At 42.6% G+C, this 24,404-nt stretch overlaps 1 protein-coding gene across 8 annotated transcripts; it reads left to right on the top strand.

The window, feature by feature from the left end:
- The first annotated feature begins 1,204 nt into the window (after positions 1-1,204).
- On the top strand, positions 1,205-24,142 carry LOC147009355 (uncharacterized). Of its 8 annotated transcripts, none has more exons than XM_085862105.1 (3): positions 1,205-1,432; positions 6,140-6,278; positions 10,963-11,102. In XM_085862105.1, the coding sequence occupies exons 1-3, from the start codon at positions 1,280-1,282 to the stop codon at positions 11,004-11,006; spliced, it is 336 nt and encodes a 111-aa protein (XP_085718231.1). In that variant the 5' UTR covers positions 1,205-1,279; the 3' UTR covers positions 11,007-11,102. The 8 variants fall into 8 exon arrangements, with proteins under 8 accessions (XP_085718231.1, XP_085718233.1, XP_085718226.1 ...); XM_085862107.1 differs by lacking the exon at positions 10,963-11,102 and adding an exon at positions 23,542-24,142 and having other exon boundaries at positions 1,206-1,432; XM_085862100.1 differs by lacking the exon at positions 10,963-11,102 and adding an exon at positions 18,314-19,355 and having other exon boundaries at positions 1,206-1,432.
- Positions 24,143-24,404: the final 262 nt, after the last annotated feature.

Genomic DNA, 24,404 nt, shown 5'->3' with positions numbered 1-24,404 from the left:
CTTTGGCCTCGATATACTCTATCATGTCCTTTAATGGCATGTCCTGGTTCTTCTCACCGAGTAGGTCAAGTTGTATTGCTTGGTCCGCGATGCCACGGGCAACCACGTTGCGCAATATCTCTTCCGTGAAGTCGTTGACCTGATCGCACCCCGCCTTGGTGCACTTTATTTCATACTTGCACGTGTCCACCTGCCCCTTGATGCGGGCGTGGAACGACCGGACGGGCTCCTCGTGTCCCTGCCGCATGTTAGACAAGGCCACTCAAGCTACCATCGTGTTCTCCATCCGGACGGCGAGCGCCTTCATGGCGGCGAGGACGTCTTCTTCATCGCTGCCCACGAGGGTCCTACCCGCCGCGCGAGTGAGGTCCTTTCTCAGCTCCTCCTCACAGCACTCCAGTCACTGCGCGACTATGTCGGGTCCGACAAGCTTAGTACCTGTTTTGTATTCGCCCCAGCGGGTTATGAAGTACGACCAGGCCTCGCCCGTTCCGGCCAGTGCTATGGAGGGACGCTTGAGTTTCTCCATCTTGGCATTCGAGCTCGCCGCCCTGGGGGCGGCGACGTGCACAGTGGCGTGTATACTCAACATGGCCGCCACCACTGCCGCCTCTGCGTGTGTAGCCACATAGTCACAACCCTCGATCGGGCACTCTGCTTCCACCGGCGCCATAGGAACAGTTATTCTGGAGTAAACGTTCTATTTTCGGTGATGCACACGTGTGTACAGTGTCCTGGGGGCGAAGATTGGGTACAGGACCCGAGAAATCCAAACTCACTGTCGACGTTCTCGTGGTCCGTTTTCACCCAGTCGCGTCCTCCTCAGCACCGACGATCTTTACTCGACTGCATCAAGTTGTTTGATTATAAATAAGAACAGAGTTCAATTTGTTCGACCACTTTATTAGCGTGGAACGACAATAATCAAACAAGTATTGAACAGGTTGAAACACCCACAACATCCCTGGCTCCGGCTCAGGCTGCGCATGCGCACTGGCACAGGGGACCGTCGATATGTAGAATTACCGTAAAGTACAATGTTCTCTAACGACGACGACCAAAATACCACCGGGGGTGTATCTTCCAGCTTGACTTGTCTGATCTTCTTTTTCCTTGGTTTTTTCACCGTTTGATATTTTTGTGGGGAATGATTATTAAGAAGATTCCAAACTGGAAGAAATGCTCTGGTAATTCAGGTATGTGGGGATGAGATAATAATCGAGGGGGATTGGAGAGATGTCACGTAAAACAGGAAACAGAAGAAGAAGAAGAGTAAGAAATGGAGGATAAGGAGAAGGAGAAGAAGAAGAAGAAGAGCTGTGTGCGCATCAAGCGTCGATCCGTTTTCTTGAGACACAAACGGAAAGAAACATTTCTTGAAGCGAGTTGTGAGGGGAGAAAGTGTGGTGAAGATTTCTTGTTCTTAAACCTCGTGAGTAGCAATAAATTAGTAATTATAACATGTTTCTTAACTCGATACCGGCGATCAGGGAAACCACGTGACGTGACCCGCGATGTTGATGTTTTTCGGACCACCACGTGACCAATGGCGGCTTTATTCATTTGTCGACCTCATGCAACACAATGGTGGAACAGTGGACTCCCTGTCGTGTCGTCATTTAAACTACGCAATTTAGTGTTTGTGTGTCTCTGCGTGTCTGTGGTCGATGTGTTCAGAAGTTAATTATCAAATCTTAACCAAACTCGGCAGGACGAATCGTGTGAGAAGGTGAAGGGTGGATCTACTTTGTTAACCTCACATCCTCACCCTCACCCTCACCCCCATCCTCACCCATCCCCACCCCTCCCCCACCCCCCATCCTCACCACCCCACCTCCCCCACCCTCGCACCCCTCCCCCACCCTCACACCCCTCTCCCATTCTCACCCACACTCACACCCCTCCGCCATCCCCTCCCACCCCTCCGCCACCCTCACCCACCCCTCCGCCATCCTCACCACCCCCACCCCACCCCCATCCTCACCACCCCCACCTCACCCCTCTCACCCCTCCCCACCCTCCCCCATCCTCATCCACCCCTCCCCTTCACCTCCTCTCACACCCCTCCCCCATCCTCACCCACCCTCTCCTCACCCCACCCTCCCACCCCTCCCCCACCCGCTCCCCCACCCCACTCCCCCCACCCCCATCCTCACCACCCCCACTTCACCCCCTCTCACCCCTCCCCACCCCTCCCCCATCCTCATCCACCCCTCCCCCTCACCTCCTCTCACCCCCACCCTCACTCCACCCTCTCCCCCCACCCTCCTACCCTTCCACTCCCTCCTCCCACTTTCCCACCCACTCCCCCACCCTCCCACCCACTCCCCCCACCCACTCCCCCCCCCCCCAAACAGCGCTTGCCAAACGAAAACCAGAGTTTGACATTTGGTTGCGTACATGTGGCGTGTGTACGTGTGGCGTGTGTGGGTGTGTCTGAATTTAAAAAATTCATTTTCTTGGCAACCGTTGGTCTGATTGACACAAAATTTTATCAGAGGAGTGCCTCTGCCTGAAGAATGTTTTTATTCATAATTATGACGTCATAGGTCACGTGGATGGACGCCATCTTGGAACAACGTTCCAACTCTATCTCCCAAACCGCTCAATCCAAAAAATTGAAACATGGCTCATTGTCAAGTACTCCCAATGGGGAATAACATATGTTGATGATGCCATTGGTGCCTCAATTGTGACCATAATTTGACAAGTACAACACTTGATCTGATCTGAATGAAAACAAGCTCAAATGAGCTAAGATCCTCGTCCTTTTAATGATGACGTCATTGTGATGTATCAGGTTTGCGATAAATTACCTGTGCTAATGCCCGGATTGATTCCCGCAAACAAAATTCAAAAAGCTTGCCAAGTTTCGGAGATAATGGTATAGGCGATTTCCATGAGCGGCGATATGACGTCAACTTTTTTTTTTATAGGAAGAATTTCCAAAATCGGAGATGGTTACTGCCTGTGCGTGGGCTTTCTGCATATACATGGCAAGTTTCACGAAGATCCGATGAAAACTCTGGGTTATGAAACAAAAAAAATGTCAAAAAATAGGAATGACGTCATAAAAAATTGATATGACGTCATAGTGATGTATGATATGTGCGGTAATTCATCTCTGCTAATGCCCTGTTTGATTCCCGCAAACAGAATTCAAAAAGCTTGCCTCGTTTCGGAGATAATTTTTTAGGCGATTTCCATTAGCGGAGATATTTTGACGTTATAACTTTTTTTCTTGGAGGAATTTTCAAAACCAGAGATGGTTACTGTCTGTGCAGGGTATTTTTACATGTATACGCCAAGTTTCAGGAAGTTTCGATGAAAACTGTGGGCTGTGAAACAGAAAAGTCCACAAGAAGAAGATGAAGAACAACAACATGCGTAAGACTTGGAGATCCTCCACAAGGATCTAAAAATGTTTACTTCTGCAACTGTTAGTCCGATGGACACAAAATTTTCAATAAAAAGCGGTTCCTCCTGCAGAATTTGTTGAAATAATTATGATGTCATAGGTCACGTGGTGCAGGTGCCATCTTGGAAAATTGAAAAAAGTTGACCCTTCATTTCCAAAAACGGAGCCATGAAACTTTGCGAATTCTTAAGTAGGCTACTCCCCTTGGGGAATAAGACATGTTAATGATGTTATCAATACCTTAATTATGACGTCATAAAGCCTGATGTTGGTGCAGTGGTTAGGGCAGCGGCTTGGGATCCAAAAGGTCCTGAGTTCAAGCCCCGTTGGGCCACTGAATTAATACACCAGGGGTTGACTCAGCCTGTCATCCTTCCGAGGTCGGCGAAATGGGTACCAGTGTACTGGGCCAGTGTATACCCCGGTTAAAATAGGTGTACCATATCCCTGTGTCGTAAGAGGCGACCAGGGTTGCGTCAGGAAGGGCATCTGGCGTAAATCATGTGCCAAATCACTATGCGGATCATACGGATGATCCGCTGTGGCGACCTCGAAAGGGATCAGCCGAAAGAAGAAGAAGAATTATGACGTCATATTTCAACAGGTACAACGCTTGATTCAATCAGTATGAATTTTATTTCTCTGCAATTATTGGTCCGATTGATGTGAAATTTTCACCACAGGAGTACCTCCTGCTTTAGAATATTTTAATGATAATCATGATGTCAGAGGTCATGTGGTACAGGCGCCGTCTTGGAAAAAAACAAAAAAGTTGCACCTCCATATCTCCAAAACCCTTCCTCTTCTCCAATGGCTTGATTTCCAATCATCAATTTGGTTTCAGACCAGGTCACTCTACCCTGGATATGCTGCTTCTACTCTCCCATCAATGGATGGAGGTCCTCAATGCCAGACAGGAAATCAGAGCCGTATCCCTGGACATATCACGTGCTTTTGACACAGTCTGGCACCCTACCCTACTCACCAAACTCTCTTCCCATGGTATTCAAGGCCATCTCCACTCATGGCTCACAGACTTCCTCTCCTGTCGCAGTCAACGTGTGGCCCTAAATGGAGTTCTTTCATCCCCTCTTCCTGTGCAGGCTGGAGTTCCTCAAGGTAGCGTTCTGGGCCCTGTTCTTTTTCTGGTTTTCATCAATGATCTCTCGGACTCTCTGGAAAATCCTCTATTTCTCTTTGCCGACGACTCCACCCTCTGCCGTACCATCTGTCATCCCTCAGACCGGCAAGCAGCAGCTTCTTCGCTCACTGCAGATCTGGATAAAATCACAAACTGGTCCAACACGTGGAACATGTCTTTCAATCCAGACAAATCTCACACTCTCACTATGTCTCTTCGAAAGGACCGTTTACAAAACCCGCCCATCCACTTTCTCAACAATCCTCTGGAAGAAGTCTTTTCTTTCAAGCTTCTAGGTCTCACTATCTGCCATGACCTTTCCTGGGAAAGTCACATTTCCAACCTCGCCTCAAAAGCCAGTCGCCGACTGGGAATCCTCCGTCGTGCTAAGTCCTTCCTCGGCCCTCTTGAGCTCCTGACCACTTACAAAGCTTTTGTCCGTAGCCTGATGGAGTACTGCTCTCCCCTCTGGGCTGGTGCTCCTGCCTCCCATCTTTCTCGGCTTCACGCTGTCGAAACCAGGGCATTTAAGATCATCGGCATCTCCCGCAATGAAGCTGAGTTTTTGGGCCTCTCACTCAATCACCGCAGGTTGGTCGGTGGTCTTTCTGTCTTCTACCGACTCCTCTCCAGCCTTGCCCCCTGCTCTCTCTGCGATTTGTCCCCACCACATTTCCACAGGGCGCTCAAGGTCCGCCAACAACCCCCTTCTGGTAAAACTACCAAAATCACGAATCACTGCTCATCTTCACTCTTTCATTCCTCTTTTTTTCCCGCCTTTGGAATAAACTTCCTCACTCTATTCTTTCCCATTCTTCCCTCCAGGCTTTCAAAACAGCTGTTCACCACCACCTCTTATCTTCCCCCATCCAAATCCTTGATCTTTTCTACCCCCGATAATCCACCCAAGCCCACTTCCTTCAATTCCCCTGCTTTCCTTCCTGAAAGTCCCTGTAATGTCCATCTTCTCTTCACCATGTTCCCCGTCCCATCCCCATCCCTCTCCCTTCCACAGTTCACCTAATGTGTCTGTTCCCCACTGTTTTGTCCCTTCCACTCCCGCACCTCTTGTCTCATGCCTCCTTGCTGTGAGTTGTGTGTTAGCTCTCATATGAGCCTCGACCAAGGTATACAAAAAAAAAACAAAAAAAAAACGTTAATTGTGCTGGGAAAGTTTTCTGTGAATATCTTGTTCCAAAACCACTGAACAGGATCAGATTTTATATCAATATCAAAACATTTGTACATTTTATATGTCACCAAATCAAAATGTACATCAACATGGAATACAATGACAGTATTGGCTGAAGAACCTGCAACATGTACAATTTTTTTTTTGGGGAGGGGGTGGTGAGGTGGTGTCAAAAGGTGTACGTTTGTGTGAGATGCTGTAACTGATTTAGACAAAGGATAAGGTCCCAAGTACAGAGGTAGTTCACATGTAGGTACTGTGTGGGATCAAGGTACTCATGAAGGAGCAAACATCAGGAAGAGTGGTATGTTTCCTGCCTCTTTTAAGGTTCACCCACCGTGTACTGTATTCTCTCGTTGGCTGATGGAAGGATTCCTGTCGTGTGCAGCCGGAATCGGAACAGCCGACTGTGCTCGGGTGTGAAATGAAGGTTGAAGAGCTCGAAGGATTTCCTGACATTCTACAGATAAAAATTGAGGATGTGTACTCCTTTGGTCTGGAAGAGAAGGAAAGTGACCAGCTGAATGGTGAGTTATATGATCTTCTTCACTTCTAATGGGATATGTTTGTTCAGTTTAAAATGTTTTGTTATTTTTGTACACACATGATCGAGGCTCGTGAAATAGCAAGAGCTGAGTGGAAAGGGGGAAAAAAAAAACAGCAGAGTAGGACACATCGGTGTGAACAAGATGCACACAAGTTGAATGAAACACCAGAAGAAGAGGAAGTTGAAAGCCGGGATGAAACAGAAAAGTAACAAAACGACCAACTAACAAATGTAAAGAGGTGAGGGAGAAGGGGAAAAATTAGAATCACTGGAAAGAGGGATTGTTTGGAATGCAATCCCTTTTTCCAAGTGAGATTTGACAGAATTGAAGGACATGTTCCACGTCTTTTAGCAGCTTGTGATTTCATCAATGTCTGAAGAGAGGGAAGAGGCTGTTATTTTTCTCTCTGAAAGATGCCATGGGAGAGGGTGAAGTCATCAGCAAACAGATAATGAGGATTTTCCAGAGAGTCAGAGAGAATGTTGGTGAAGAATAGGACTGGGCCCAACACACTGCCTTGGGGCACTCCAGCGTTGACAGAGAGGAGTTGAAGGATTCTGTCGGAAGGCGCGTGTTTGCTACGAGAGTAGAGGAAGTCAGTAAGCTCTGTGCGGAGGTGGTCTTGGATTCCATCGGCAGAGAGTTTGAAGAGCAATGTGGTGTGTCAAGCTGGGTATGAAGCTCGAGATATGTCTCGAGAGATGGCCATGATCTCTTGTGTGACATTGAGGACCTCCATCCTGAGTTATTGCCTTGTGTTGGCTTCATGGCTTGAGTGGTGGACTTGGGATTGTTGGGTCCTGAGTTCAAATCCTGCTTTGCTGTTGAATTGATACCAGGTGAGGTTGACAGCCTGTCATCCTTCTGAGGTTGGCAAAATGAGTACCAGCCTGCTGGTATACAGAGTAAGGTCCCAATGGATGGAGCCTGAGTTGGGAGAGCAGAAGCAGCGTGTTCAGGTTTCTTGTGGCCCAGTTTGAATCTGAACTTTTATACGAGTTTCCCTGTATTTTGAGCCATGGGTCAATCCTCCAGTGAAAGACAATTTCTCTCATGAGGTCAACTGCACACGTTGAAACGGACACGTGGTGTGGAATTAGTAAAACCGTCGCATGATGGTGGATTATTCAAGCATGCACATTCGCCTCTGCTCGGTGTTTTGAGAGACAATTGGTCTCCGGTGCTCTCATGCTGTTGTCTGGGAGTCCGAGTCCGTTGCAATTCACTTGTGTTAAAAGCCCAAATAACATCTCTCACCTGTCATTGGAGGAAACACCCAATTGGCTCACACCTTGGCAATCATTCCCAGCTGCAACTCGGATGAGATAGTTAATCAACACTCGGCTATTCTCGTCAAAGAAAGCTGAATAAAGCAACCAAGATATGCCACACAACATACGTCCTTTGCTGTTTCTAGCTCCAGCTGAACTCTTCAACAGGTACAGCCATTTTGAGGGAGCAAAAGTATGAAAACTCCAATGCTCCAACCTCACCTCAGCTGCTGGACTGGTTTCATTACTTACACTGAACAACAAATTTCAAAAATTTTTTTTTTACTGGAGATGTGTAAAGTGATTAAGACTAATTTGGGTACGCTGATTTCAAAAATCATAACCGTTTTGCTGTATCACGTCAGGATTTTCAGGAACAGAAATATTCCCATTGCCTAGAAGTCAGGATTTCAATGAAATTTACATATGTCTTTAACATGTCTATTTCGTCCAATTGTTGTTAACTTGTGTTATATTTCTTTCTTTCAGATAAAGATGAGTAGGCGTTCCTGTACCAATCATCCTGACAACTTCTGTTATGTCTGTGGTCGGTATACCAAAAAAGATCAACAGCGAAGTATATCTACAGCAGTGAAAATGAAGGCCGCCTACTTTCACTACTTCGGGTGTAAGGTGGGGACCAAGAACAGAGCTGGGCACCACACATCTGCTGCACAAGCTGTCACACAACCTTGACTCAGTGGTTGGTGGGCAAGCGCACGAGCATGCCATTTGCGGTGCCCATGATATGGCGTGAGCCGCAGAATCATCATGATGATTGTTATTTCTGCTGCACAAGCATCGCCGGCTTCAACAAGAAGAATAAAGGTCACATCAAGTACGCTGACTGCGTCTCTGCTCGTAAACCTGTGCCTCATGATGACGAGAACCCCGTTCCAACACCTCCAGCTGATCAGAACATAGCTGTAAGCAGTGGTGAAGAGGATGGTGATGATGAACCTTTTGAACCCGACACTCAAGAATCACACCTTCTGAACCAGGGAGACTTACATGATCTTGTAAGAGATCTCTCGCTGTCAAAGGCGAAGGCAGAGCTGCTTGGATCAAGGCTGCAGCAGTGGAATCTACTTGAACCTAACACCAAGATATCCTTGTTCAGAGCACGTCACAGAGACATGGCTGAGTTCTTTGAGATGGAAGACACGATGACATTCTGCAGTGACATCAACGGTCTGTTGAAAGAACTTGGGTGTGATCACGATCCTGCAGACTGGCGCCTCTTCATCGACTCGGGGAAGAACAGCTTGAAGGCTGTTTTGCTCCACAATGGCAACGAGAAACCATCAGTCCCACTGGCTCACGCGTTCGGCATGACAGAGACCTATGAGACTATGCGGCAACTGCTTGATTCCATCAAGTACAATGACTTCAACTGGCACATCTGCGGAGACTTGAAAGTGGTGGCGCTGTTGTTAGGGCTGCAGTCAGGCTACACGAAATACATGTGCTTCCTTTGTCTCTGGGATAGCAGAGACGACAAGAATCACTGGACGAAGAAAGATTGGGAAGAGCGAAAAGAGCATGTACCTGGTCGACACAACGTGAAGCATGTCGCCCTTGTCGACCCAGCCAAGGTTTTCCTTCCACCACTCCACATAAAGTTTTGTACGGGCAATGGATCTGAATGGGCGTGGGTTTTTATACCTCAAGGAAAAGTTTGGCAACACCTTGTCGGAGGCCAAGATCAAGGCTGGTGTCTTTGTTGGACCGCAAATCCGACAGATTATGAAGGACGAAACTTTTCCGACAACTCTAAACCCCAAAGAGCTGGCAGCGTGGAGGAGCTTCAAAGCTGTGTCGGACAACTTCTTGGGGAACGAGCGCGCGGACAACTATGAAGAAATAGTGCAGCAGCTGCTGGAGTCCTTCAGGAAACTTGGCTCCAGGATGTCCCTGAAAATCCATTTCCTACACCAGCACCTGAACCTCTTCCCTGACAACTTTGGAGCAGTCTCGGACGAGCACGGCGAGCGATTCCACCAAGAGATTTCACTCATGGAGACGCGTTACCAAGGGCGGCACAACCCAAACATGATGGGCGATTTCTGCTGGTTCCTGCATCGTGAAACTGACACAGAGCAGCACAAACGCAAAGCCAAATGCCTAAAGCATTTTTAATTACATTCTAGTGGAGTTTTTCTGTAATTTCTATAATTTTGAAGCATTCATGATGAAATAAATGAATAAATGAATTTTGTAAATTTCATTGAAATCCTGACTTCTAGGCAATGGGAATATTTCTGTTACTGAAAATCATGACGTGATACAGCAAAACGGTTATGATTTTTGAAATCAGCGTACCCAAATTAGTCTAAATCACTTTACACATCTCCAGTAAAAATTTTTTGTTGTTCAGTGTTATCGGTGAATCGTAAACAACAGCGTAGATGGAACGCTGGTTCTGTGGAAGAACTCAGGAACTTCAGTCTTTGTTTCATGTGCAACACTTGGCTCTTGGTTGCAGCATTGTTGAAAGTCTGGGTTTGTTCCTGATGCAGGTTTGATTAGGATTAAAAAAAACAATTGCTTATGGTTTTGGGATAAACTCGTTGACTCTTTGTGAAAGACACCATGGGATCAAAAATGTACATTAACTAATGCGAGCCAGGGTTTGAAATAAGTGTTGGCCCTGGTGCCAATGTCCACCAAAAGCTTTGTCGGGCCACTAAAACCTCCAGCCGAGGTGGCCTACGTGGCCACTTGTGTCAAAATCTTTAAGATATGCAATGCTTACTGATGAGATGTGTGGTGTATTTCCCGCTCTTCGGCCATGCACTGGCTTGCTCCAACAATACAGAATGGAACTTTTATATTGAAGTAAGGCCGCACGCATCACATTGTCGGTCGCATGCGAGATCTACCTCGAGCATGCATGTGGTGCAACTGTGCAATGAACAGCGATTATAAGCAGGGATTCATCCAATTTTTAAAAATTTGATTCTCCACTGAGTATCTGCAGAAATGGTTTTGGATGAACGAAAAACATGAGCTGAGAAAACCACCTCTTCCTCCTCTTTGCTCATTTGTTCTCCTTTGATCTATTTTTGTTAAATCTTGTAAGTTTTGATGTCATAATTTATAAACTTGATTTTGTGCACTTAAATTTTGAAATCCGAGTGTATCAGTTTGCATAATGACCATGGAGGGCATTACTTACCGACAAGAGTTGAGAAAACCTTCCATCACAAGTCTCTGTTGTGGTCGTTGTGCACTTTTGAACTGTCTTCGCATTTTTGAAGTACAAATTTAGTTTTGTGTTTTGTTTTGTCTTTCCTTCACCGTGCATGAGCACCTGTATACCAGTTATGTGAACCCATGAATATAGTGTCAGAAATCATTGTATCGTGCATGAATTCTTCTTCGCTGTGTAGTTTTAGGAGAGACTGGAATGACCCATTTGATCATATGGTGCTGAGACTCCATCTCAGAGAAGAAGTGTCCTGAGGTTTCCATCATATGGCGTTATTTACAAAATGTATCGAATCAGAAAAAAGGAAGCGGGTCAAACAGGAATACGAACTTGAGAAATGGATGAGGAAGTGTCGACCGGATTGGGAGAGAGCGAGAATTTACTTGGCTTGGTTCAGGAAGATTGGGACGTGATGTTTTTCAAGGTGTGCAGGGAGGATTTGGGAGGATCGGAGTCAGGAAGGAAGCAAAATGTGTTTCACCCCGGGTCCACCAACTTCAAGAAGTGTAATGTACAAAAGCACCAGGAAATTCAAAATCACCAGCACGCAATGGCAAAGAAGAAAACTGGGAAGGCAGAACCTGGAACATCGGAAGCAGGAAAAATGCTAACGAAAATGAATGAACGAACAAACAAGTGCTAAAACTGAAGCATCGATTTAATAATGCTCATGCGATAGCAAGAAACTGCCGTCCAAATTATGTTGCTGCGAGTTAGTGCGTAGGTTATTAATTAGCAGACGGTGGTGTTCTGTGATTTCGAGTTATGAGGTTGCTGGTGTGAAAAGCACTGAAATTTGATCGATATGTCGTGAGAAATGGTAATTTAAACATGTTTACTGATCTTTGTGAACTCATTGACTCATCAAATATGATGCGGGCCACCAAATATCTCTTTAGGTGGCCTGGTGGAGCAAAAAAAAATTCAGCATGACCTCTGATATGAGATGGGACAGGTTTATATTCATCCAATGGATGGCAAAGGATGCACAGATGAATTCATTGCATGTGAAAAACCAGGATAGCAGTTAATTAGTGGGTCAAGATTTGAACTGACGACGTAGCCCATGGACATGTCCACATACTTCCCGGGTATCTTGCAGGTTTAGTACTTCAATTCAATTTCTCAACAGATGATTTTTCCAAACCCACTCCTGTTCTTTTTTCCACTTGCTGACTTTTGATACTTTCCATTCCCATTATCATATGGTCACATGTCTTTGCTTTAGTTTATTCCTTCCATTCTCTGAATTTGCCAATCTGTTAATGTGCCACTCTTTCTCATTTAGTTTTCCACGAGGGTTGACTTTTGAGACAAAAAAAACAAGTCACATGTTTGATCACAGTTGTGGTTAATTTGCCAATCAATGCAGGTTTGGGAGAAAACTTTCTCTATTTTGGGTTCTCTTCATTTTTCTTGGCTTCTCTCTTTTGTTTGTTTAGATTTTTGCTCGTGGTGAAATTCCCACTGAAGTTGTGGTCGCGTAAGAAGCATCTCGTAACATCGAGGCAGTTTCTTCTGACCGGAATGCTTTGATATCGTAATCCTTTGATACGACGACGTTGTTCCCGTGGGGAAATGTTTTATTTTCTCCCTTTGTGGAAGAACTTGAGTCGATGATTTCATGCAATATTTATTACCCTCGCCAACCGAGAGGATATTGCAATTTGTGTCTGTCTCTCAGTCTGTGTCTGTGTCTCTGTCTGTCTGTTTTGGTTTGTCCACACAGAACTTTCGTATTTTTCTCCGCAACCACTTGTTGGATTGAGACAGTTTTCACCATACGTGCGACTACTCAGGTAGAATGTTCTCATGATAATTATGATGTCATAGGTCACGTGGTGTGGCAGCGAGATTGGAAAAATGGAAAAATTTTGTACCTCTGCATCTATGAAATCCGCCAAGGAAAGAATTGAGACTTGACGCCTCGCAAGTACTCATGGCGAATGAGTATGACGTCATAGGTGCCTTCGTTATGACATCATAATTGCATATGGATAATGCTACATCCAATCAAGATGAAAATTTTTGAGGGTCATCTCAGGATAAAATGGTCCACACACTTTTTTGATGACATCATCGGTCATGTGATTTGGCAGCCATATTGTTTTAAAAAATGTTTTAAAACACTCAAAAATCTTTGAAAGAGCTGAACAGGTCGAGGCGAAACATTTCACAAATGACCGCCTTTCCGTGAGGAGCAAAAGTTTCACAAATATGTGATAGGTCACATGGTTTGGCAGCAATAATGGATTTACCTGAAAACAAAATTATTCTCCAGAAGGGCTGGACAGATCGAGGGGAACCATCACACAAATGTTCCCCCAAGGCATGCTTGTACAAATTTGGTCAGGAATAATTGAAAAGACGCCTGGTTTGACAGCCAGATTGGATTTAAGAAAAATATTAAATCATGTTTTCTCTGGAACCAGGATATATCAATTGACATGAAACTTCAAAATTATGATGTAGTAGTGATAGGGAGTACAAGTTTTAAATTTCAACTTGATCGGACACATGGTCTGGCAGCCAAAAATTATTTAATTTTTTTGAGCTGGGTTATTTTGGGTTTTTTTGATAAATTTTTTTTTGTCATTATTTTTTGAATATTAGTCCGGGAGCCAACCTGTGTACGAGGCTGTTTTAGGGTTGGACCTTACAGCCTCTGCTATTAAATTTTACACCCCCAGGATGTTTAGATATATGTTTGCAGTTCATGAAAACCAATGTTGGCAATTCATAAGCTCTTGCGAAAAATTTTGGCGGACGTTTTTGTTTGAGGAAGATTTGAAAAATTTGATAAAACAGCAATTGTCAATAAAATTTCTAAAAAAATTAAAAAATCACATTCATGAAAAATAAATGTGAACTAAATGTAAGAATTCAATCAGTGCATTGTAAAATGACAAAAAAAAATTGCCTTTGTGGAAGTAAACCTCGTAAAAGTACATAATTTTGTGAAAAATGCCTTAAAAATAACGTTTTTTGAAGATGGCCTTTAGAACTTTTCTTATCATAGGCAGATGCTGCATTAGAATACTAATTTCTCTTAATGTGATATGAACATGGTATCCATGGCTAATTAAAACAGCAAATTTGAGTGAGTTCTATCAATTTTTAAAGAGAAAATTAACATTTTTGTCAACCAAAGTTACCCCTACCCCCAAAATCCTCTTACTCTATTGAACACAGTTCGGTTAAGGTTTGCTGGATCCAGGTTGGGTACTTCACAGTTCACTCTTCCAAAGGAAAATTCAATGGTGTTTGGAGTGACATGGCCCTGGAGCAGACATACAACAATGAAGGGAAGACATCTCTGTTCAAAGGCATATCTCAGGCACCAGCTGCTCGAGATAAATATGTGAAGACAGCACCATTTCTCACAGCTGTATCAGAGAACATAAAGTCTATGGCTAATCTAGGCCAACAGGAATCTACTCATCATGGAGAAACACATAAGCAGGCAACAGAAGAACATATGCATGTTGAGGAGATCAAGAAAGTGATATGCCAGCAGATGATAAACCCATTCCAGTGTAACAACCAAGTGGATCTGCTCAATAGAGCAACTGGTGAGAAGGATGCTTCAAAAGACTTGGTCCATGCTCAAGCTAAGGGCATGGAAGCCATTATGAAAGCAGAAGAGGTGGTCTCTATTAAGATTGAACCACTGAAGCTGGTAACTTTCTCCTCACAGAAGAAATCAAGGAAACAGAGTTTAATCAGGATCTATCAAGATGAGACTGCAACTACACGTGTGTTGTGTTTCTATCGAGATGCCGACCCAGTCACAAGACAGATTGCATTTTCCCATGAATGGACAGACTATCCATCATCCCTGTTTGAGGTTGATCCACGCTTAGCACAGGGGTTTGTAATGCGCAAAGGCAACAAGTCTGATTTCGTGGCAGTGCTAATTGCTGAAGCTGAGCAGGATGTTGTTTTACAGATGCCATCATTACCACAGAGTGACCTATACACAGTTTATCTGGTAGACACAATGGCATTTGTAAATAAATACCAAAAAATGGGTGCGAAAACATTTGAACTTCCCCAGCTGTATCTTCGCAAGCTCCTGCAGTTGAAACCTGAAATGTGCAACTGTGTCAACATCATTGGTGATCAGTATGATTTTGATGATAGCCATACTTTGAAGGGTGATGAGCAGCAGAGGAGAAACCAGACAGACCAGGCAAGACAATTCTCACCATCCAAGAGTCTAGAAATTCCGGACTGGAATTTACTCATGAAGAATCCAAGAAATAAAGGAAATCTTCAGAACTTCATTGGCACTTCCCTTTGTGAGAGTCCTGAAGCTATTCCAGATGGAGTGACCATCATTCTTGGTGGTATGATGGAAAACAAAGGTCACACTCTTTCCATCACATCAGCATCAAGTTCAGTTCTGGACTTACCTTGTGAAGAACATGAAGAGGCAGAGACAAGGATTATTGCTCATCTTGCATATTGTGTGGAATATCTTGATCACCATCGAGCTGTTGTGCATGCAACAGATACAGATATAATTATGCTGTGTATATATCACTTCTGCTGCTTGAACACATTGCAAGAACTCTGGATACAACGGCAGAATCAATACCTACCTATTCATGAGCTGGTAGAAGTGTTGAGCAGGAAGTACCAGAAAATCCTCTTGATGTCGCAGCTACACTTCTGTGCACATATGTGTTGTGTGGATGTGACACAGTGAGCTACCCATTCAGAAGGGGAAAAGAAGAGGTCAGGTCAGGTATGGGAGCATGTGCCAGAACAGCGCGTCGCTGCGTCCACTTTCCGCCGGTACTCAGGGGCCTCCATCTGGCCATCCCCCAGGCAGATGCCAGGCCCATCCCCATCTCCTTGAGATGATGGTCAACCTGCTGCAACCATGAGGCACGTGGTCAGCCCACTGGCCTCCTCCACTCATGAGACTCCCTCGCTGAGAGAATCTGGTGAGCAGGGATCAGCGTCAGGAAAACGAGCCACATGTCCATACAGCCGCAGCTGACGCTCACGGACTATGCAGGTAACAAATCTCATCCGAGTCTCTCTCAGCAACCGCTCGTTGGACACAAAATCCGACCAGCGATAGCCAAGGATTCTTCGAAGAGACCTGGTACCAAAGGAATTAAGTCTCCGTCTCAGATCCTTGGTCAAAGTCCAAGTCTCGCACCCATAGAGCAAGACTGGAAGTACCAAGGACCTGAAGACTCGGACTTTCGTCCTCCCGCACAGGTACCGGCAGCGCCACACCCCATGATCCAGTGAATCCATGACTCCCCAGGCCCGACCCAGACGTCTATTGACCTCCGGCTCACAACCTGCGGAGACATGAATATCACTGCCAAGGTAGTGAATCGATCCACGACCTCAACATCCTCACCACAAACAGACACAGACAGGACAGCAGCATCCAAGATGTCACCGAAAGCCTGGATCTTAGTTTTGACCCAAGAAATCCGTAATCCCAACGGCTCCGACTCCTCATTCAGCACCTCGAGGGCCCCCAAGAGGATGTCTAAAGTCTCCGCAAAGATGACTGCATCATCTGCAAAATCAAGGTCCGAGATCTTCACATTGCCAAACGATGCACCGCAACCGTCTCTCGACATCCTCCCTAAAATCCAGTCCATACAAGTGCTAAAAAGTGTGGGGGCACACATCCCTGACGAACTCCAGTAACAACTGGAAATAAGTCAGAGATGGTACCACCACACTTCACAGCACTCTCAGTACACCAGAGTAGAGTTCAGACATCAGATCGATCAGTTTCGGTGGCACCCCACGAAGACCAAGAATCCTCCAGAGGACATCCCGATTCACTGAATCGAACGCTTTACAGAGATCAACATAGGCTGCAAGCAGCCCCTGCCAAAACTCTCGTCTGCGTTCGGTGAGGACACGAAGTGCAAGGATACGGTAAATCGTTGACCTCTTTGGTGTAAAGCCTGACTGCTCTGGACGCTGGTGCTCAAGCAGATGGTGGCGAACCCTATCAAGAATTATCCGAGCAAAGACCTTGCCCGGCACTGAGAGCAGCGTCACCCCTCGGTAGTTGTTGCAGTCTTGGCGATCACCCTTCCCTTTCCAGAGAGGGACAACAAGGCCCCTCTTCCAGTCAGTTGGGATGATGCCTGTGTTCCTGTGAAAAGAAGAGCAGCACAGGTTTCTCTGGGACTGATAGGAAACCTTCCCCACCTTGTTGATTTTGGAAGAGATAGTGAAATGGCATAAATAGAGGAATTACAAATTCAATTCAATTGCAGAATTTCAGAGGGGATTGAATTACATATTACATAATACATAGAATAATTACATAGATTTGCAGGAAATGATAAATTACGTCGAGGAATTTCGAATAATAAATTACATCGAGGAATACACACATAATACAACTTTCCAGTGGTTTCCAACTCTTTTTTTTTTCTCACATTTCATCACTTACCGGTTGGAGAGAGAGAGAGAGGTGTGAGTAGGTAGAGGAATGGGTGTGGTGGGAGTCCAGAGGGGTTGGGGTGGGAGGAGGGCCCCCCCTTTTCCCAGCAACGCCGGGTCCCTTTGGTAATGTTAAATAAGGTGGTGTTTCAGGGTGGTACTGTCGAGGCAGTTTTGGCCACCTTGAGACAGAACGTTTAGTTCAGTTTAAGCTGTTTGTTCAGTAACAAATAAATGACAAGCTTGTGCATAAAGAAGCTTAGCTTGGAGCGGTCGCAAGCAAAAACTTAATTTTACAAAGAGTACAATGAGTATATGTGTGATCTCACCAGGGTGTGGTTAATACATCAAAGGAAATTAACAGATGGAACTTTAAAAGGTTAAAATCACAAACACAGGATGAGAAACGGTCTCTTTTCGGTGCTTGCACCAAATTGTCTGGGTGAGGGGAGGAAAGAGGATGTGATTTCTTGCCCTGGCCATCTGGGCCAGCAAATCAATAGATAAAGTTTTACAAGGTCTTTTACGACTACGAAGGAATGTGTGCAATGCCTCCCGAGCAGCATTCCCAACATATATTTATTAAAATTTTTCTTAAAGCACGAACTAAAGCAAATTGGTATTTTACCTCATTATAAATTCATTGAACAATTCCGTTTCCCACAGTACATTAGATAATACAATGTCGATAGCATGATAGTTCCAGATTTTCTTTTGTTTTCTTTTCAAGAATCTTTAACATCACCTCTTTATTAATATTGAAGTATGTATTTGAAGACTACTTGGGGTATTGTTTTCAATGAATTGTCTAACAAATTAAAGCAGTTTGTTTACCTGCATTCACAGGAAGAAACATGTGGCTCATCATTGATAATTGGATGAATTTACCCTAAATTATGAATAGCATGGGAAAAATCCAAACTTGAACACAGAATAATGTATATTTTCATCAAGATATTTTTTTAACTTTTCTGCAATACAACAAATACATGTGCATATACAGTTGTACATGTTTGGGTACGTTTTGTCAGAATAATTTTACAAGTATTTTACAGAATATGATTTCTTTTTTACAGGAAATGTTGTTACATTTACAGGTGGATTCATTGAATCTCCATGGGAGACTGCAGCGACTTGTAGGACCAGCTCAGACAAAAACCCGCAAGAAATGCCAATTGAAGCAAGGAAGAGCACTTTTCACAAACAAGACAAACCGAATAATGAAATGTTTGGAGAGAATAATTTTCACAAGTCTCACAAAGGAAAGAAAGCTGAACAAACTTATGGAAAATCGTTCACTCAGTCGTCCACCCAAAAATCACATGTGATAATTGATCTGAGAGAACGCCCACACAAATGCACAACTTGTGGAAAATCCTTCCTTTATTCATCTCACCTTAAAACACACATGATAACTCACAATGGAGAACGCCCACACAAATGCACAATTTGTGGAAAATCTTTTATTTGTTCATCCGACATTAAAAGGCACATGATGATTCACAATGGAGAACGCCCATACAAATGCACAAGTTGTGGAAAATCTTTTATTCGTTCATCCTACCTTAAAACACACGTGATGCGTCACAATGGTGAACGCCCATACAAATGTACAAGTTGTGGGAAATCTTTTATTCGTTCATCCGACCTTAAAACACACATGATGATTCACAATGGAGAACGCCCATTCAAATGTACAAGTTGTGGAAAATCTTTTAATCAATCCAGTCACCTTAAAACACACATGATGATTCACAATGGTGAACACCCACACAAATGCACAATTTGTGGAAAATCTTTTAATCAGTCAGGTCACCTTAAAACACACATGATGATTCACAATGGTGAACGCCCACACAAATGCACAAGTTGTGGAAAATCTTTTAATCAGTCAGCTCACCTAAAAAGGCACATGATGATTCACGAAAAAACCGAATCAATTGGTTTATTTACTGCATAACGTTTGTTGGGGTCAGCCAATCTTGATTCACAGAAAATCTCATGATAAATTCCACTGATAAGGTGTTTTTTGCGGGGCAAAATAGCGGTTCGAAAGAAACCAAAGTTATATGTTCACTAATTGTATCCCTCTTCGAGAGATGAATCCAGATTTGTTCAAAATAAAGACCGTGCTGTTTATGCTCTATGTTGTGAAGTGTTGTTTGCCACACATCACGTATCCAATGAGATTTTCAAACAAAGCATGATAAGCACTTCAAGGACGAGGCAGACAAGGAGGAATCAATTAGATTGGCCATTGTGATGCACACAAAGCAAAGCAGTGTCTTTACGAATGTTTGTGTCAGTAAAAATCAAGCCACAGAGGAAAGTTACAAAATCGTAAAATGTGTTGCAAAACATGGAAAGACATTTCCAGACCGGGAATGTATAAAAGAGGATTTCTCAGCTGTTCAAATGTTTTGTTCAACGGTTTGAACAGTGAACACACGATCTTCTTCAAAATTAAAGACGTATCTATGTCTGTCAGATCAGTGGAGAAACACATTAGTGAAATGGCAGAAAACGTCAAGAAATAACAGATGGTGGCATTAAAAGATGCAATGATATTTCGTGTCGCACTTGAAAGTGATGATATAAATAACTTACCATGGCCAACGTTGTTTTGAGGTTCTGTGACTCAGACAAAGTTTGAGAAGAGGTATGCTGCCTAATTCCCATGCATGGCCAACAACAGGGGAATATATTGTGAAGATGTTTGTTAATCATTTTGAGGAAAGAGAAATTGACATCAGAAAAATGTTTCCTTTAAAATGCAAATTAATTATTTAAAATCATACAATGTGATTTTCAGGATTTTTGTTTTAGATTCCGTCTTTCACAGTTGAAGTGTACCTATGATAAAAATTACAGACCTCTACGTGCTTTGTAAGTTGGAAAACCTGCAAAATCGGCAATGTATCAAATCCTTGTTCTCCCCACTGTAAAACATACTTCTCTTTATCAAACAATGTTGTGAGTAATTTAGTTTTGAGAAAATATTTAAACTCATTTGAAGAACTTAAGAAATGTTGTTGATAACCACCGAATAGCTCTCGATTGGGGATCTCTTTTTCAGCTCCATGAGGAAGGTCTTTATGTTTGTTATGAAGTTTTCTGGGATAGTTTAAAACTACTTCAAAATAATACCCATAATCCCGTTTATCTAAATCTTCTTGATTTGTGGAGATTATATCATCTTAGATAGATTTGTACTTGTATTATTTCACCCATTTAAAATTACCATCGGGTTGAGATTCAGACATTGCACAGCCATACAAGTTATTTGCATCAAAGTACATTAAGTAAGATGTGGGCTTTTTAGTTGAGAAGTCTGGAAGATATTTATTATTTGCCTTTGCATATCTCTTTGAACAAACTTGTGAAATTCTCCCTCTTTTGGCCTTCTCTATCATCAATAGCATATCGACATCACTTAGAAGATCAAGGGGTTGTTTCGTCATTTTAACATAGCGCTGCAGGCTAGTCCAGGAGATGTATAATAATAGACAGGATCAAGTCCATAGGAATCATTATTATAACAAACTTCTCGAAATTTCTCAAACACGTCAGCGAGTAATAAAACATCAGTTATTAAATAAAGGTCATGATATTCACCCATATTCTTTCTCTCAAACTATTTCCAAACTTGTTTTGCTCTTTCATATTCTTCACTCGTAATATGACATCTTCCTAACTTGTTATTAAAACGCTTTTGAGGAGGAAGTCTGGTTTCTTTCAATCTTTCAAAGGAATCCATATAATTGTATGGGTAAATGCCCTTTTTAGTAAAAAGAGAAATGTCTTTGCCCAAGTCGGCTTGAGTACTGAATTGACTCGAAAGTATAGGAAGAGGAGATGCTTGAAACCAAATAACTTAGAGGGCTTGTCATAAATTTGCGAGAGTTAAGAAGTCTAATATTTGTATTTACACCCATTTCACAAGTATAAATATTTTTGTAAATGAGATGTAATTTTGATCTGGATTAGGAATGGCTATTATCTTTCCAGGAGTCTTACTTAGTTCTTTTATAAAGAGATGCATATCATAATGACAATTATTATGAAGAAATACAGGTATGAATGTAGGGATTCTATAATTAAGATTACAATTATTATGAGCTGCTCCTCAATATTTCCCCATTTATACGGCAATGATCTCTTCCCCTGTTATCAGTTTTTACCAAAGCCTCTGAGCATACATGACAAATCCTTGCTTCTTCAAATTCTTTCTCTTCATTTGGAGATAAGTCAAGGGGTTTATTTGTTCTTGACATAATTTTAGTTTCCTTCATACAATCATCCTCAATTCTTTTAACGAATTCATCAGCAACATCAGGTCCTCTCTACAACTCCAACTTATCATATTTACTTCCAACAGATGATTTAATGTAATAAATCCTACAAGGGATATGCTTTTGACATTTTTTAATATCATCAGTCTTCTCCAAGATGCTCTCAAAATCAGCATATATTACATATGGGTGTTTTATTGGTTCACGAAAAAATATTTTTCACGAAAAAAATAAGTGACCACTTTATTCGTTATTGTTGTGTGTCTGTCTGTCTGTCTGTCTGTCTGTCCCGAGCATAGCTCCGTGGGTTTTGATCCGATCCTGATAAAATTTTGGTGGGAGGTTTATATCATGATCTCATTGTGTTTTCCTGAAAATGGGCGTGGTGCATCCATTATAGGTGGAGCCACGCCCCAAAAACGTGTTTTTAGGGGGTTGCCAAATTCAATTTGCATCTTCTTCTAGGGGGTTTGTCGAATCTGACAAAAGTTTCGGTATTTGCTTAGCCCAATGGCACCTGCATAGCCCCACGGAGCTAGGTTTTTTTTTTTTTTTTCCATTTTCATCCCAAGTTCAAGGTCACGTAACTTAGAAAATTGCGAATTTTGACAAATATTTTTCTTCTCCGAGGGGTTTGTCGAATCTGGCAGGAGTTTCGGTATTTGGTTAGCCCAATGGCACCTGCATAGCTCCACAGAGCTCGATTTTTCATTTTCGTCCCAAGGTCAAGGACACAAGGTCACAAACTTAGAAAATTGCGAATTGTGTTTTTATGGGGAAGCCGATTTCAAGTTCCATCTTCTCCTCGGGGGTTTGTCGATCCTGGCAGGGGTTTTCGGTATTTGATCAGCCCAATGGCAACTGCATAGCCCCACGGAGCTTCATTTTTCATTTTCGTTCCAAGGTCAAGGTCACAAACTTAGAAAATTGCGAATTTTGACATAAAAATCCATCTTCTTCAAGGGGTTTGTCGAATCTGGCAGGGGTTTCGGTATTTGGTTAGCCCAATGGCACCTGCATAGCCCCACGGAGCTCAATTTTTCATTTTCATCCCAAGGTCAAGGTCACAATGTCACGAACTTAGAAAATTTCGAATTATGACATAAAAATCATACGACCACCCAAACTTTGAGAGCTAGGATGACAATATTTTTTATACGTAATCTTGAGGTCATTCCCCACCTAAAGTCTTGAAACTATTTTGCTCTATCTCGAACACCTTGCCCGTGGTGCCCCCTTCAAGTTTGTTTTTATGCTGATTTCATCAAAGTAATTATATAATCCGAGGAGTGCGAAATGCCATAAAGCCTATATGACGTTATATTGTTCCTGGAATTTTCCAGAGGAAGTTTTGTACCAAAGGTCATAATCCTTGACCTTTGACCTTTAAAGTTCACAAAGGTCAAATTTTCAAAGTTGTGCAAATCGAACTGGGTTTTCGACCTTCTTCGACGAACTAACTCCAATAAGCTATAGCACCTATCCTGTTTCCTTATTTTAATGTCCACAACATTGTTTTGTGACCTTTCGAGGTTATGCAAAGGTCAAATTTTGAAAGTTGTTGAAGGGAAACCGGGTTTTCGACATTTTGCAGCTAATAACCTGTCACTCGTACCACATCATGTTGATCATTTTTATAACTTGGTCAAACAAATTATCACATTGTCTCATCCTTGACTTCTGCAACAATCTACATCGTTAAATACCGCTCGTGAACCATCGTCGTCTTCAGACTTGTATAACATTTATATTCATGATTACAAATGTCGCAGTATGTTGAATTCATATTTATATTGAAAAACTGTGCTTAAAATATAATTTTCATGATGAAAATCTCACAGTCATTTATATATGCTTTTCATTTAAACGAAAATTTTCTTCATGAAAATTCTGTTTAACCTATAGGTCATCTTCTCCTTGCATATGGCAACTTAGCTGCCAGGGTAGCCATCATTTCTTGGAAGCACGGCTGTATTGCTGATGCAGTGCCCCTCTACCAATGCACACTGTTCCTCATTTTGCCGACCTCGTAGGGATGACAGGCTGAGTCAACCCCCTGGTGTATTAATTCAGCAGACAATGAATGGAGCTTGAACTCAGGACCCGAGGATCCCAAGCCTTCACCCTAACCATGAAGCCAACACCAGGCAATCTATAGGTGAATCTGTGCTTACAACCATTTTACTCACCAACTTTTTAAACTTGATAAATACAATGTATCAATACACAAAAGACAAGTTTCACTCAATCTCTACATTTGTAAAAGATATTGAGAAATGTATTGAGGATGTAAAATTAAAAATAGATAAATATAACAACTATTGGATAAAAAACAATTATGGTTGATAATACGAGTTCTTCAATTTGCTTCAGTGGAAGGGCTTTCAGTATATCTGGAAGAACATCAATTAATGTCGCTCTAACAAAAGTTTCTCCTCTCCTTCTGGCAAAAAAATTCAAAACTAGAAAAAGCAATGAAACAAGAAAAAGTATCAAAAAAGAAAAACCTTCTGGATGAAGCATGAGAAAGAAAAGATAAGACCATCAGCAATATGCAAGGAGAAATTTCTATTTTTTTCAACAACCCTAAAGATGTAAATCTTGGTGAAATAAAGGATGTTAATATATCAGGTGAAATGACATTTCGTTCAGGAGTCGTTAAGGACCATTTTAAAATTACATTTAATTCAAAATATGTCGTGGTCATGAAAAAAAGTATATGGATAATGGATATATATGGTCATGTTTTTTCTTCTAATTAAATATGAGTCATTATTCAAGTAAAGATTTTGAAGATTATGAGAGTGATGATAGTATCTCTGTTGGAACAGAAGACAGTTATGGCACTGAGAGTTTGTGTTCAAACGATAATTTTGAAAGTAGTTTTGATTGTGAA

The sequence above is a fragment of the Eptatretus burgeri genome, chromosome 17 (genome assembly GCF_056783735.1).
Source record: "Eptatretus burgeri isolate ZD-2024b chromosome 17, Ebu_testis_v1, whole genome shotgun sequence".
Classification (NCBI taxonomy): Eukaryota; Metazoa; Chordata; class Myxini; order Myxiniformes; family Myxinidae; genus Eptatretus; species Eptatretus burgeri.
This window is presented reverse-complemented; position numbering and strand designations above follow the sequence as displayed.

Excerpts from the sequence above, each read along its gene's own strand:
- LOC147009355 (XM_085862099.1), top strand. The coding sequence starts at position 1,280 with ATGGAGGATAAGGAGAAGGAGAAGAAGAAGAAGAAGAGCTGTGTGCGC. Across the intron at positions 1,433-6,139 it reads ATTTCTTGTTCTTAAACCTC|CCGGAATCGGAACAGCCGAC; the intron begins GTGAGTAGCAAT and ends TGTCGTGTGCAG. Across the intron at positions 6,279-18,292 it reads GGAAAGTGACCAGCTGAATG|GAAATGTTGTTACATTTACA; the intron begins GTGAGTTATATG and ends TCTTTTTTACAG.